This window comes from Camelus ferus, chromosome 2 (assembly GCF_009834535.1).
Source record: "Camelus ferus isolate YT-003-E chromosome 2, BCGSAC_Cfer_1.0, whole genome shotgun sequence".
In the NCBI taxonomy this organism is placed as follows: domain Eukaryota; kingdom Metazoa; phylum Chordata; class Mammalia; order Artiodactyla; family Camelidae; genus Camelus; species Camelus ferus.
This window is the reverse complement of record NC_045697.1, coordinates 84,215,288-84,229,113: the sequence shown is the minus strand read 5'-3', so window position 1 is coordinate 84,229,113 and position 13,826 is coordinate 84,215,288. Positions and strand designations below refer to the sequence as shown.

The 13,826-nt window shown below is 34.1% G+C and overlaps 1 protein-coding gene across 2 annotated transcripts in view; it reads right to left on the bottom strand.

The window, feature by feature from the left end:
- Positions 1–13,826, bottom strand: part of USP53 (ubiquitin specific peptidase 53) — a 49,500-nt gene that overhangs the window by 27,147 nt on the left and 8,527 nt on the right. For both annotated transcript variants that reach the window (XM_032462540.1, XM_032462533.1), the window contains exons 2-3: positions 5,927–6,612; positions 628–720 (exon numbers count right to left, since the gene is read on the bottom strand). In XM_032462540.1, coding sequence (XP_032318431.1) covers positions 628–720; positions 5,927–6,070 — 237 coding nt within the window. In that variant the 5' untranslated portion in view covers positions 6,071–6,612. The remainder of the gene's footprint in view (positions 1–627; positions 721–5,926; positions 6,613–13,826) is intronic.

Genomic DNA, 13,826 nt, shown 5'->3' with positions numbered 1-13,826 from the left:
ACATGTCACACACACTCCCACCTCAGGGCCTTTGCAAGTTGCTGTGTCCCTGCTTGCCTGGAATGCTCTCATCCACTCCATCACCTCTTCTAGGTCATAACTGAAATGCTACTTTCTCAGTGAAGCTTTCATGGCTATTCAACACTCTCTATTCCTTCCCCGGATTTATTTTCCCTCCATTGCAATTATCATTACCTAATACATTTTCTATTTTGCTTGCTTATTTTCTCCTCCCCTACAAGAATATAAATTCCATGAGAAAAGGGGTTTTTATCAGTTCTATTCACTGCTGTATCCAGAGTAACTACAGCAGTGCCCAGAATTCAGTAGTAACTCAAAAAATATTTGTTAAAATGGATAAAGCATTATTTCAAAATAATGAAAAATGTAATGTTCCTAACAATGTTACACTATTTAGATTCACTTAAACTGTCTTTATATAAAAGTGGAAAATTGAAACATAAGCCTGAATAAGTCATACTTTAAGAATTCACTTTCAAAACTGTAAGTCACTTGACAATGAACTTCCATTACAAGTAAAGTAACTAAATACATCAAATAAAATAATCAAATCAAATTTTTTGAGAAACAATTAATAGTCATTTTTCAGATCTATTAAAAGGTTACCTTCAATGCACAGAATATACAGGCATCTCCCTGACAAACATGTCCAGTCAGAACCCGCAAGCTTCTTCGAAATATATCTAATTGCCATAAAACCTAAAAAACAGTGAGATGAAGAAAGAAACATAGTAATACGTTTCTCTATTTCTCTATAATAAATAGATTTAAATATTTCTAAATTGCAGGAGACAAATAACTGCTTTTAATCTCCTGTTAATAATCAGATATACACAACTACTTAAAGTTCTGTAAAACTACAGAACTGCTAAATACATGTAGTTCATCTATACAAGATGGATTTAGAAAACATTCCTGTTGATTCACATTTAAAAACCATGACAGGCATAGAACAAGAAAAAAGTAACTGCTCAGTTAAGGATTCGATATGAGTAGAAAACGTGGGATACTGAATGGACGACTTGGCAAAAATTTAAAAGGGGAAGTGACTGTAACACTTGGAATGAACCTAAATTTAGGAAGGAAATATAACTGCAGTTGACAAGAAAAAAGTGTAGAGATCTGTGTGGTCACTGTGTACTGAATGAAAAAGGGGGCATCTGTGTGGTAATGGGGGTACAGCATGGTATGAAACAGCAGTTATAAAATAACCTAAATATATTTGCTGCAATTATCCATTCATCATTTTCTACTAAAATACAAAAACAAAATAAACAAGTAACTGTTTAAATCAGTCCAGAACTTAAAATCATTCTAGAAAAATCTGAAATCTATACAACAGGGTAAACGTGTCTGCTTCACAGAGTTCTTATAAGGACTAAATATATATGTGTAATAATATGTAAAGTGTTTAGAGCAGTACCCAGTACACAATGGTATGCACTGAATGCAAGCTGCTATTTGTAGCTGTAAATACTAGTACAACAAACAATTAAGATCTTCAAGTTTCCCTGTATCTTTCAGTCATTTCCTCAAATAATAAAACTAAGAAAATCTATTCACCATCTCACATTTCTCCCAACTGAAAATAAAGGTTAATAAAAACAAATAACTTTTAAGGTTTCCTGTATTTTTAATTACTGAATATCTAAAAGCCATTTTAAAATTTTTCTTAAAGCATAACTAATAGGATTCACTTATCACAAATAATTCAGTGTTTTACAAAGCATTTGAAAATGTTAATAACTTTCTTGCAGATCATATTCTATCATACCATAAAATACACTACTTTAAAACTCATTCGTCAAGATGAAGATCATGAGAGCACAGCCATGGGAAGTACACAGCACTGTGTGGTTAATGATACAACCTCCGAAGGCAGGCTGCCTGGGTTCTAATTCTAGCTTTACTGTCTACCAGCTCTTGGACTGATTTGAACAAAATGTTTTCTGAAACTTAGTTTTCTCATCAGTAAAGGGGCATAAAATTAGTACCTACTTCTTAGGATTGTTACAATAATTATATTAAACACGTAGTGTACCAGTAAGTGTCTAGCACATTATAAGAACACAATAAATGTTAATTATTAAATATAACAACTTTGCTTTTAACTTAGAAAACTTAAAACCACACCAATATGTCATACCTAGTTAACTGTACTACTTTCTTATCAAATAAAAGTTTAAAATATTCAACCAAAAGAATACCTCTATAATTTACTTATAAGGCTAATGAAGTGGGTCTTTCAAATGTAACTGGAATGTTTTCTGCAATTAGCAAAAAGTTTAAGTTACACTGGATCCAAACTACAGAGAAAATATTTTATGTGACTTCCGTGTACATTACTCAATATAAAAGTTTAAAAATGATGTTCACAAATCCATATCAAAAGTTATTCTAACTACAGTTAATCTTTAACCTGTCTCATTCAAAATATTGATTATATTCTACCACATGTTTTAAAAAGTTAGTCTAAACTGGTTGTTGGGCTAATTAGTTTTTAGCAATATACACATTTTTATTTTGCATCACTTGCACATTGCATTTTAACATGGTAGCTAACAAAATTAATATAGTTATTTTGAATGTTTATATTTCTCATTTACTTATTCCCAAGATTAATACATATATGCATATGCATTTAATAAAGTGATACAAACCTTTCATCATATTCCTCACTTCAAAATAATATTTAAAAAACAAAATTAAGGAGAAATTGCATATAAATTCATTTTTCTGACTTATATTATATCCATAACATTTTAATACTGTTCGCTTTTAGTAATTTCTTACAAAATATATTCCACAATTTATTTCTCAGTAGTTTCATAAATATTCACCAAACTGCATATTAGCACCTGTACTCTTGAGTTTTTAAAAATGAAGTCAGGCTTTTTCTGACAGAAAGTCTATTTGAATATCTGTTTTGTCAGTGAGGACTGGTTTGGTAAATTTTTATATGATAGACATATGGTATATAGTGTATATGGTAGATATTTTAACATCAGAGGCCAGCAGAACCCCCTGAGTTGAAGAGATGAAATTGAGAGCTCAGAGAAGCCAAAGCAGCTAGAGTGGGCAGGGCAGAGTGCTGCGGAGAGAGCCACAGGATTAACATGCAGGGGAGCATTCAAGTATTCCGGTGGGTAGCCTGAGGAAACTACCTCAGGCCAGGAAAGAAATACTCCCCAAAATTAGAGGAACAGTGCCAGAGCACATACCATCCCAAGGTAGTACATGTTCCCAACAGCCAAAGTGGAAAACGTCATAATTCATAGAGCATTGGTTAAAGAAAGAAGAGTCCTGCCCCAGGGGTGGAGAAATTAACCCTAGAATAAACACAGTTCTGGTACTGCCTATCAAAGCTTAAAAGTAAAATGATCAAATTGTTTCCAAATAAAGTAATCCTACCCTACAGTAATGTTCAAGAATATTTTTAGGAATATAAAAATACCAATCACCCAACAAGGTAAAACTCAAAATGTCATCTGACAGCCAATCAAAAATTACCAGGTGCTAAAAGATACAAGAAAATATATTCCAAAACTAGGAAGAAGAAAAAAAAAATCCAGATTTTGCACAGAATTAGTAGACAAGTATATTAAAACAATTATTATAACTGTATTCAAATGTTGAAGAGTCTAAAGAAAAGATCAAACATGTTAACTACAGACATAAAAGGGATTTTTAAAAGACCCAGATCAAACTTCTGGAGGTAAAAACTACAATGTCTGAGATAAAAAATATACTGGATGGGATTAATAGATTAAGTAAACATTGCAAAAGAGAAAAATTAATGAACTTAAAGACACAACAGAAACCATGCAAAATGAAAGAGAGACAGAAGAAAAAAGAATGCGAAAGAAAATAAAGAGAATGAGCTGTGGGACTTAAAGCAACTAACTACATATGTAATTTGAATCCTCCGAAGGAGCAGGGGGAGAGAAAAAATTAAAGAAGTAATGGTAAAAGAGTTTCCATATTTGATTAAAATTATAAAGTCATGGGTCTAAAATGCTCAATAAAGCTAAATACAAGAAATATGAAGAGAACTATGTCAAGGCACATCATAACCAAATTGCTTTAAACCAGTGAAAAAGAGAAAATCTTAAAAGCAGCTTAAGAAAAAAGACACATTACAAACAGAGTAACAAAGATAAGAACAACAGTAGTTTTCATTAGAAATAATGCAAGCTAGAAGACAGAGGAGCAAAATCTTTAAAGTACTGAGAAAAAAACTGTCAACTTAGACTTCTTCAATGACTAAAAATACTTTTCAAAAAACAAAAGTAAAACAGAGATATTTTTTTCCAGACCTTTAAAAGCTAAACGAATTCACAACCAATAGACCTGTATCACAAGAAATGTTAAAAGAGGTCGTTCTTCAAGCAGGAGAAATGATACCAGGTGGAAAGCCAGATCCACACAAGGGGGCGATGAGCACCAGAAATGGCGGCTATGTAGGTTAAGTAGAAATAATCTTCAAGCTAAAGGTCAGTGGAATGTTCATTTTTAAAAAAATGTATCACCATGGGAATACTTCTCCATTTTCTTTACTATGTCAGTGTCCTTACTCAGAATTTTCTTTTGGTATAGTCATCTTTTCATCTCCCTAAACTACACACAGTATTTTGGAGTCAAAGAAGCAGAGGGAAATATATAAATGTAAAAAAAGAACTGGAAAAGGGGTAACAGGAAAAGATCTGAAATAATAGAAGCCCTTTCTCACAGCCTGATTTAAACAAAAGCATATAATTCCATGTCTTTCGGTGCACAGAATTCCCCTGTATCGGGTGTCATTCAATAAATATTTTCCTGCCTTTCTCACAGCACTTAAAGCCAGAGGGATCTCTCAGCCAGGGCAGAACAGTAACTATCATTTAATGGTCCCAACATAAATTAGAATTAATGCTTTCCTAATACCAATTGCTTCTCTTTCCCTGAGTGAGTTATAAAACTTTCAAGTTTGACATATGTCCCAGACAGTGGGCAGTTAAGAACACAAGTCTGAGTCAGATGTCTGAGCATCTGACATATTCTAGATGTGTCCATTTATCAAATGAGTTAGTTAAGCAATATTTCTCTTTCTACTCACAGTTTTCAGGAGGAAAAAATAGAAAGAAAATATGTGAAAAGTTATTTATTTTAAATTAAAAAATTTAAGGTATATTCTAGGGTCAATAGAATAAAATTCCAATGTTCTAAATCTTCCTGTCTTTAGCACTGCACAGTCAATGGTCAGAAGGATGTAGGATCCTACAAAATCTAGAACTGTGGAATAAAAACTATCATACATAAGAAAGAATATTTACCTCAGGCAGAAAAATGGGTTAATACATATTTGTTAATTGAAAGAATTTCAACAACGACTGAAGCAAAATGAATTAACCATTAATTTAACTGAAACAGTGGTGTCCAAATTATGATTATACAGAGGTGACTTCAGGCCACGGAGCGGGGAGGGGAGTTTGAGTACTGAGATTAAAAACTCTGCTTTCTTATTTTGATCCAAGCACCTTGTTTCTTTTTATGCTGTCTATAGGGATTCAACCGAATCTCTTAAACAAAAAAACAACAACAAAAATTGGGGAGGAGGGGGTAGATTAGCTAATTCAAAAAAATAATTCTGTGCATTTTAGAAACATTCTTAATTTACTAAGAAAACATTTTAAGCCAAAAAATATTTTTATATCCTAGCAATGTATCATTCTGTTGAAAAAACCATTTCCATTTACTATAAAAACCAAAATGTCCAGTCAAAATATTTTTGCAGCTGTTATAAGTGATATTAAAAGGTCATTCCAGATGATAATAACTTTATTCTTAATTTACAAGTCAAAGCAGCATTAAGCAAAGAATTTCCTGAAAGGCACTTTTAAAATTTAACAATAAATTATAGTCTCACCTGTACAGCACTATTAAGAAAGCAGCTGTTTTGTCCTGGTTCATTTAACAAGCCTTTGGTAGGGGCTAGGGATAGCATACTCCCGGGTTGGTAAGCTTTTCCAAGATTGCCACCTGGTTTCCGTAAGAATTTTACCCATGCCATTTTCAAGCAATTTTGTTTTCATTAAAGCTAAGAATTATAACTTTATGTGATACTTCTGATGATAAAATGGATGATGTCTTGAATTCCACTTAAATTCGTTGCAGTCTATTACAATAATGTAAGTTCCCAAGTCCATATCTTTCTCGATACTGTAAAGTTTTGAGGATTTTGTCAAGTAAAAATAGGGTACATAAGCTTTGACGTTCTGAAAGCTAAAGAAAAAAGCTATATTAAACAAGGCCTTACAGATTTTAAAATCTTTGTGTTAAATTTGATAGGAGTTGTATAGTTTAAGACGAAAAACATTTTTTAAAAACTGCTAAAAATAACGTCGATGAACAAATCATATTCTGTAAAACACAAGTCATTTGTCTTGATAGTTTAAAAAACAGATGATACAAAAAGATGTAGAGTTGGCATTTGGTATATAATTCCTTTGGTCATTTGTTTTCCTTATTTTTTTTAATAAGAAGACTCTCTTTCCCAGGTGAAGTTATTAAAGGTGACTCCATATTTCGTATCAATGTGACCTCAAAGCAAATCTACAAGAAAGAAAAGAAATGTTTAAATAAAAGTAATGGCTAATCAAGAAAATTCCTGCTTTACTATCTGAACACAAATATTGAATACATAATTAAAATATTGTATATATAATCATAAAGGGATTAGAACCAATAATGTTCTAAAATATGAAAACAAAAACATAGTTCATCCTTAAAATTTTTTAAATATCTCAATGTAACATCAATCACTACCTACCTCAAGATTTCAGTGGTCATATGATGGTTTCATAAGGGAATTATTCTACAGAAAACTAGAAATAAATTAGATCTCAGGTAGTATTTTGAATAATACTAACTTTGCTGTCAATAGTATAATACTCTATTTATTAAAACAAATGCATATACAGAGACTATATTGTTACCCTACACAGAATCATGTCATTTCTCCAAGAAAGTCAGCCCATTTTATATAAATTTACATGCATTAAAACTCAGAAGAAATCTTACATTGATAAATGTATCTTAGTGAGTTAAAGTAAATTTCCAAATTATTCATGAATACATGCTCCTGGCTAAAAGACTAAATGTCCAACTTCTTAACTAAAAATAATCAAGTATTACTAACAAAGTTTAGCTTAATCAATTGAATTTGCTTCCTGCATTCATTCATTCAACATTTATTGAGCCACGTACTGTGCAGGCACTAGAACTGACATTTTAATGAGGAAAGACAGACAATAATAAAATGAATAATATATTGTATCCTATACCAGAAGAGTTATGCGCTGAGTGCTAACAGAAAAACAATGCAAGGAAAGGGGATAAGAAGTGTATATAATGGGAGACGGTTTCCCCTTTTAAATAGGATGGTCACGGAAAGTCTAATTGAGAAGGTTACCTTTGCACAAAGATTTGAAGGGAAGTGAAGATGCGACCTAGTGAAGTAAACAGCAAATTGGAAGGGTAGTAAGAAGTTCAGTGTGGCAGGAGAAATGTGAACTAAGAGGGTAACAGATGAAAAGGGAGGATGGGAAAGCAAGAGAGATCATGCAGGATCTTAAAAGCCCTATATAAGGAGTTTGGCTTTAAATTTAAACTCTGGGTTTAAAGTCATTGAGTTTAATTTTCACAGCATAAAAAAAAAAAGAGAGACAGAATGGCACAAGTCAGTTCAAAGACAGCAAAGCAATGAGGAATAAAGAAGAAAAGCATTAGTCTCTACAGAATTAAAGTCAGAAGCCTTTTGTTTCCAGCCATACATATTAGCTTGTCGCTAATAAGCTGTTTGGTATATAAATTCTTGTCACCTCTGATTCACAGCTTCATCTATAAAATGGGGACAACAATAACAGCCCTGTTTAACAGAGGTTAAATGTGTCAAGAATTATAAAACTCCGCATTATGTTAGTTGTTCACTTCTTTTTATTTTAACTCTATGGATTGTAACTTCCTCTAAAATGTTCTACATGATCCTAAAAACTTTCACACAAATTTTTAATAAATGTAGGTAAGATTTTACAACATTAAGGGAGCTCTGTATTGGCAGTAAATTTGTGTTTTTAGTGGAAGAATCCTTTAAAATGATATTCTTTCAACAATTATTTAACTAAGTACCAGGTCTGTATCATGAATTCTGCCAACATATATGAAACAATCTCTACCTTAATGAATTTAGTTCTGTGAAGGGCACAGGCACAAATAGATAATTTTAAAATATTGTGGCTTCTGTTCCTGCACAAGATGTCAAACTAGTATGTGTTTCTGATTCTCTTCCTTCAAGCCAACTCTGGAGATTATACAAAAGCAACAGGTAGTCAAAAGGGGAAATATTAAGGATACCAAAAGTAACTGGCTTCTAGAGTGGGGGAGAAACAGCAGCCAAAAGAGAGAGAGGGCCAAGTGTCACAGACTGGGAGAGATCTTTCTAGTCATGACCTTTTCCATTCCTCACATTGCTCTGGGCAGAGAATTCCCATCCCACACAATGCAGTGAAACAGGAAAGCTCTGCTACCACCCCGGTGCCATCTGGAGGGTAAGGGAGATCATAACATCAGGAAAGCACCAGAGCACAGCCAGTTTGGAAAGTGGTAAAAAGTACAGATGGCCTGCAAGGCTCCTGCGTGTTCTATCCTCACCCTCCTCCACAAATAGAACAGAGGACAGAAGGACCTGGAGAAGATCACACCTCTAGGCAGGGCCAACAAGTAGTTCTTGTTGGAACCAACTCTCAAGCCACATTACCCCAAATCAAGCCCTTACATCCCCACCTCTGCTCCCTGAAATCACCTGAAGAAACAAATTGCATTCATTCTTTTCTTCATGTAAATATTACTAGCTTATAACTTTTTACTCCCAGGAAAAAGAAAACCAGACGCTTGCAGAGTGAACACTATGAGAGAAAGGCAGCAAAGCAAACAATCTACACCACAGGAAACAGAATGATCAGATCAAAGGGAACACAATTTAAAATAAACTTAATAAATACACTCCAATTGAATATGAGTTTATTTTTGAAACTACTGAAATAAAAAACTCAAAGGATGCAATAACTAGCAAAATAAATAGAAGGGAATATTATACTAATAAGAAATAATTTCAGGTCAAGAAATTCTCCTAAAAATAGTGGAAAAAAAAAAAGAAGTGAAAATTATAAATATATTCAAAAAGCTAAGACACATGGATCAAATCTAAAAGCATCAATATCTATCTACAAGGGTTCCCACAAAGAAAGGGAAAAAGTAAACTGATTAAATATTTTTAGAAAAATTAAGAGTTTTCCAGAATTAAAGACTGAAAAACCCAGAGACAAAGAGAATAGAAAACTCAAAAATCCAAAGATGACATGGGGAAGGAAGGAAGTAGGCTGAAAACTGTAAAACCTTAAAAGAGACACGGGGAGAGAGACTACTTTTCAAGCCCATTAATAGGCAAACAACAGAAAGAAAAAATAAATCCAAAACTAAATTTTTGTAAAAGCTAAAAAACAAAATCTTCATAAGCCTGATTAAAGAAAAAATAAAAAGAAAGGTAAACACCAATAGGATTGATAACAAAGAAATGACCACATATATATAAACAACCAAAAGAATACTACTTAAATCTCATAATAATTTTGAAAATCTAAAGGAACAGATAATTTCATAGCAAAATTACCAATTCACCAAAAATACAAATTACCAAAATTAACCCAAGAGAAATAGAACATTTTTTTAAAATACTAGAAGAAAATAGAAAAGAAACAAAAGTTCTCCCACTGAAAATGGCATCTATAGATCAGATGGAATCAAAGTTTAATTTTATTTCAGCTTTAAAGAACTGTTAGTTGTAGTGCTAAAATATTGCAGGCCACAGGAAAAATAAGTACCCCAAATCATGTTATAAAGCTAACAAAACCTTAATATCAAAACATGATAAACCTCAGACCAATGTGACATGCGATTAAAGGCGCAAAACTTGTAAACAGAACAAACATAATTCATCACTGTGTCAAAAAATAATTTACCATTAAAAAATAATAATCAAGTAAGCTTTATTATAGGAAAGCAAATGTGATTCTACATTTATTCTTTCAATAAATACTTAGGAAGCTGTGCAAAAAAGAGCTGATGGAGCATATTCATAAAAGCTGAAAGATGGAAAAACAACCCAAGTGTTCAACTAAAGAATGGATAGATAAGATACAGCATGTATGTATCTATATATGTGTCTGTTTACACACAAATACACAATGGAATATTATTCAGCCATAAAAAGAAATGAACAATTATACATGCTACAACATGAACACTGAAAACATTTTAATAAGTGAAATAAGTCCATTACAAAAGAGCACACATAGGATTTCATTCATACAAAATGTCCAAAACAGACAACTCCAGAGACAAACAGATCAGTGGTTGCTTGGACTGGAGAAGGGGATGCCTACAGAGAATGAGTGGGGGTGGAGGGAGAAAGTGATAGCAGAAGGGTACTCAGATTCTTTTTTTCCCCCACTTTTACTGAGATACAATTGACACACAGCACTGTGTGAGTTTAAAGTGTACAGCGTAACGATTTGACTTACATACATTATGAAGTGATCACCAAAATAAGCTTAGTGAACATCCATCATCTCATACAGATACAAAATAAAAGAAGGAAAAAAATTTCCATGTGGTGAGAATTCTTAGGATTTACTCTAATAACTTTCATATATAAATATACAGTAGTGTTAAATGTATTTATCACGTTGTACAATACATTCCTAGTTCTTATTTGTCATACAATAGAAGTTCGTAACCTTTTTTAAGTTTAGTTGATTTACATTTTTGTCTCAGCTTCTGGTGTACAGCACAATGATTCAGTTATACATACATACATATATTCTTTTTCATATTCTTTTTTATTATAGGTTATTATAAAATACTGAATATAGTTCCCTGTGCTAAACAGTAGGACCTTGTTGTTTCTATTTTATATATAGTAGTTTGTGTATCTGCTAATCCCCAAACTCCTAATTTATGCCTTCCCAATCCTCTTTTCCCTTTGGTAACCATAAAATTGTTTTCTATGTCTGCAAGTCTGTTTCCATTTTGTAAATAAGTTCATTTGTATCATTTTTTAGATTCCACATATAAGTGATACCATATGGTATTTTTATTTCTCTTTCTCGCTTACTTTACCTAGTATGACAATCTCCAGATCACTCCATGTTGCTGCAAATGGCAGGGTCCATGGTGTCCCAAAGCTGTTAGTGTTGCTAGATCCTGGGGCAGCTGGCTGAGGGGTCCAAAGTGTCTCCAGTCTGGTGACCTGCTGGTAGGTGGGGCCATGGCCCAGGAGATCCTAGACTAGTGCAAACTCACTAGTGGAAAGATTTGAGTTCCTAGGTCTCTGGCTGCAGGGCCCTGAGGATCCTGGAATTGGTGCTGGTGGGTGGGACTGAGACCCAGAGGGTCCCAGGGTTAGTGCTGGCCCACTGGTGGGAGGAGCCAGGTCCTAAAGTCTCTGGCTGCAAGGTCCTGGGGCTAATGCCAGTGCACTGGTGTATGGGGCCAGGTCCTGCAGTGGCTGTGGGTTCATGGGCTCTTGGGGCAGCAGTCCTCCTGGTGGGTGGGGCTGAGTCTCAGCTCAGCTAGTTGCCTGGCCTGAGGCATCCCAGTTCTTGTGCTGACAAACTGGTGTGACTGGCTGAGTCCTGGCACTAATAAGGTAGAAAGAAGAGTCCAAAACGGTGCTTGCCAGCACCAGTGTCCATGTCGTAAAGTGAGCTCCCAAATATGGGTGGCACCAGTGTCTATATACCCAGGGCGAGCCCCAGCTGCTTTCTGCCTTTTCAGGAGGATCTCCAAGATCAGCAGGTCAGTCTGACCCAGGCTCCTTTTAAATTACTGCTTCTGCCCTGGGTCCCAGAGCATGTGAGATTTTGTCTATGCCTTTAAGGAGTGGAGGGAGTCTCTATTTCCCAGAGCCCTCTGGCTATCCAGAAAGTAAGCCCCATTGACCTTCAAAGTCAAATGTTCTGGGGAGCTCATCATCCCATTGCTGGACCCGCAGGCTGGGGAGCTGGATGTGGGGCTTGAATCATTCATGCCTTGGGGAGAACCTCTGCAACTATAACTATCCTCCTGTCTGTGGGTGTCCCACCTGCAGGTACTATACCATGTCTCTGTCCTCCTATATGTCCTATATTGTACATATCTTCAGTTGTAGAAGGTCTTTTCTGCTGCTATTCTGGTTTTTCTCACCAATAGTTTCTCTAATTAGTTGTAATTTTGGTGTGCCTGTGGGAGGTGAGCTCACTATCTTCCTACTCTGCCATTTGGCCACTGCCCCAGTACCATACTGTTGTGATTACTACATCTTTTTAATGTAGTTTGAAATCAGGATGTGTGATGCCTCCAGCTTTGTTCTTTCTTAGGATAGCTTTGGGTCTTTTGTGGCTCCATACAAATTTTAGAATTGCTTTTTATCTTTCTGTGAAAAATGTCATGGGAACTTTTATAGGAATTGTATTGAATTTATATTTGGCTTTTGGTAGTATAAACACTTTAATTATATTAATTCTGCCAATCCATGAACATCGGGTATATTTTCATGTATTTGTGTATCTTTAATATCTTTCAATATCTTATAGTTTTCAGTGGACAGATCTTTCACCTCCTTTTCAAATTTATTCTTCTTCTATTGTTTTTGATGCTAGTGTAAATGAAACTGCTGTGGTTCTTTTTCAGATATTTCAGTGTTAGTGTATAAAAATGCAACTGATTTCTGTATATTGATTTTTGTATCCTGCATCAGTATCCTTTACTGAATTTATTTATTCATCTAAAAGGTTTTTTTTTTTTTTTGGTGGTTTTTAGAACTTTCTATATATAAGATTATGTCATCTGCAAACAGAGAAACTTTACCTCTTCCTTTCCAATGTAGCGCCTTTTCTTTCTTTTTCTTGCCTAATCGCCCTGTCTATGACTTCCAGTAAAATGCTGAATAGGTGTGGAGAGAGTGGTCACCCATGTCTTAATCCTGTTCTTAGAGGAAAAGCTTTGGATCTTTTATAGTTGAGTATAATGTTAGCTGTGGGTTTGTAAATATGGCCTTTATTATGTTGAGGTATGTTTCCTCTATAACCACTCTGTTGAGAATTTTTATGTTGAAAGTTGAATTTTGTTAAATGCCTGTTCTGAATCTATTGAGATACTCTTATGACTTTTAACTTTCCTTCTATTAATGTGGTATATCACATGTGTTTATTTGCAAATGTTGAATCATCTTTCCATCCCAGGGATAAATCCCACTTGATCATAGTGTATGATCCTTTTAATGTGCTATTGAATTTGCTAAGAACTTTTGCACCTATATTCACCAGCAATATTGGCCTATTGTTTTCTTTTCTTACAATGATCTTATTTACCTTTGGAATCACTGTAAAGCTGGACTTGCAAAATGAGTTTGAAAGTGTTTCCTCTTCATTTGATTGAAAGAGTTTGAGAAGGATTGACAATCTTATCTCATGCAACTATTTCAAGCTTATGATTTAAAATTTTTTATTTTAACTTGAAAATGTGCCAAGAGTTTGAGGAAAAAGATAGAAAATTACTGCTGTTTCCTTATGAATCAGTGCTTTACCAGTAATAACTTGACTCAAAAGGCAAGATTCCAGGGCTTCTTTCCTTTACTACCCTAGATACTAACTCCATTTTCTTCCTCCAAAGTTTAAGCCCAGTACCTTAAATAATTAGGAAATCTATAGCACACTATTTAAAGTCTTCAG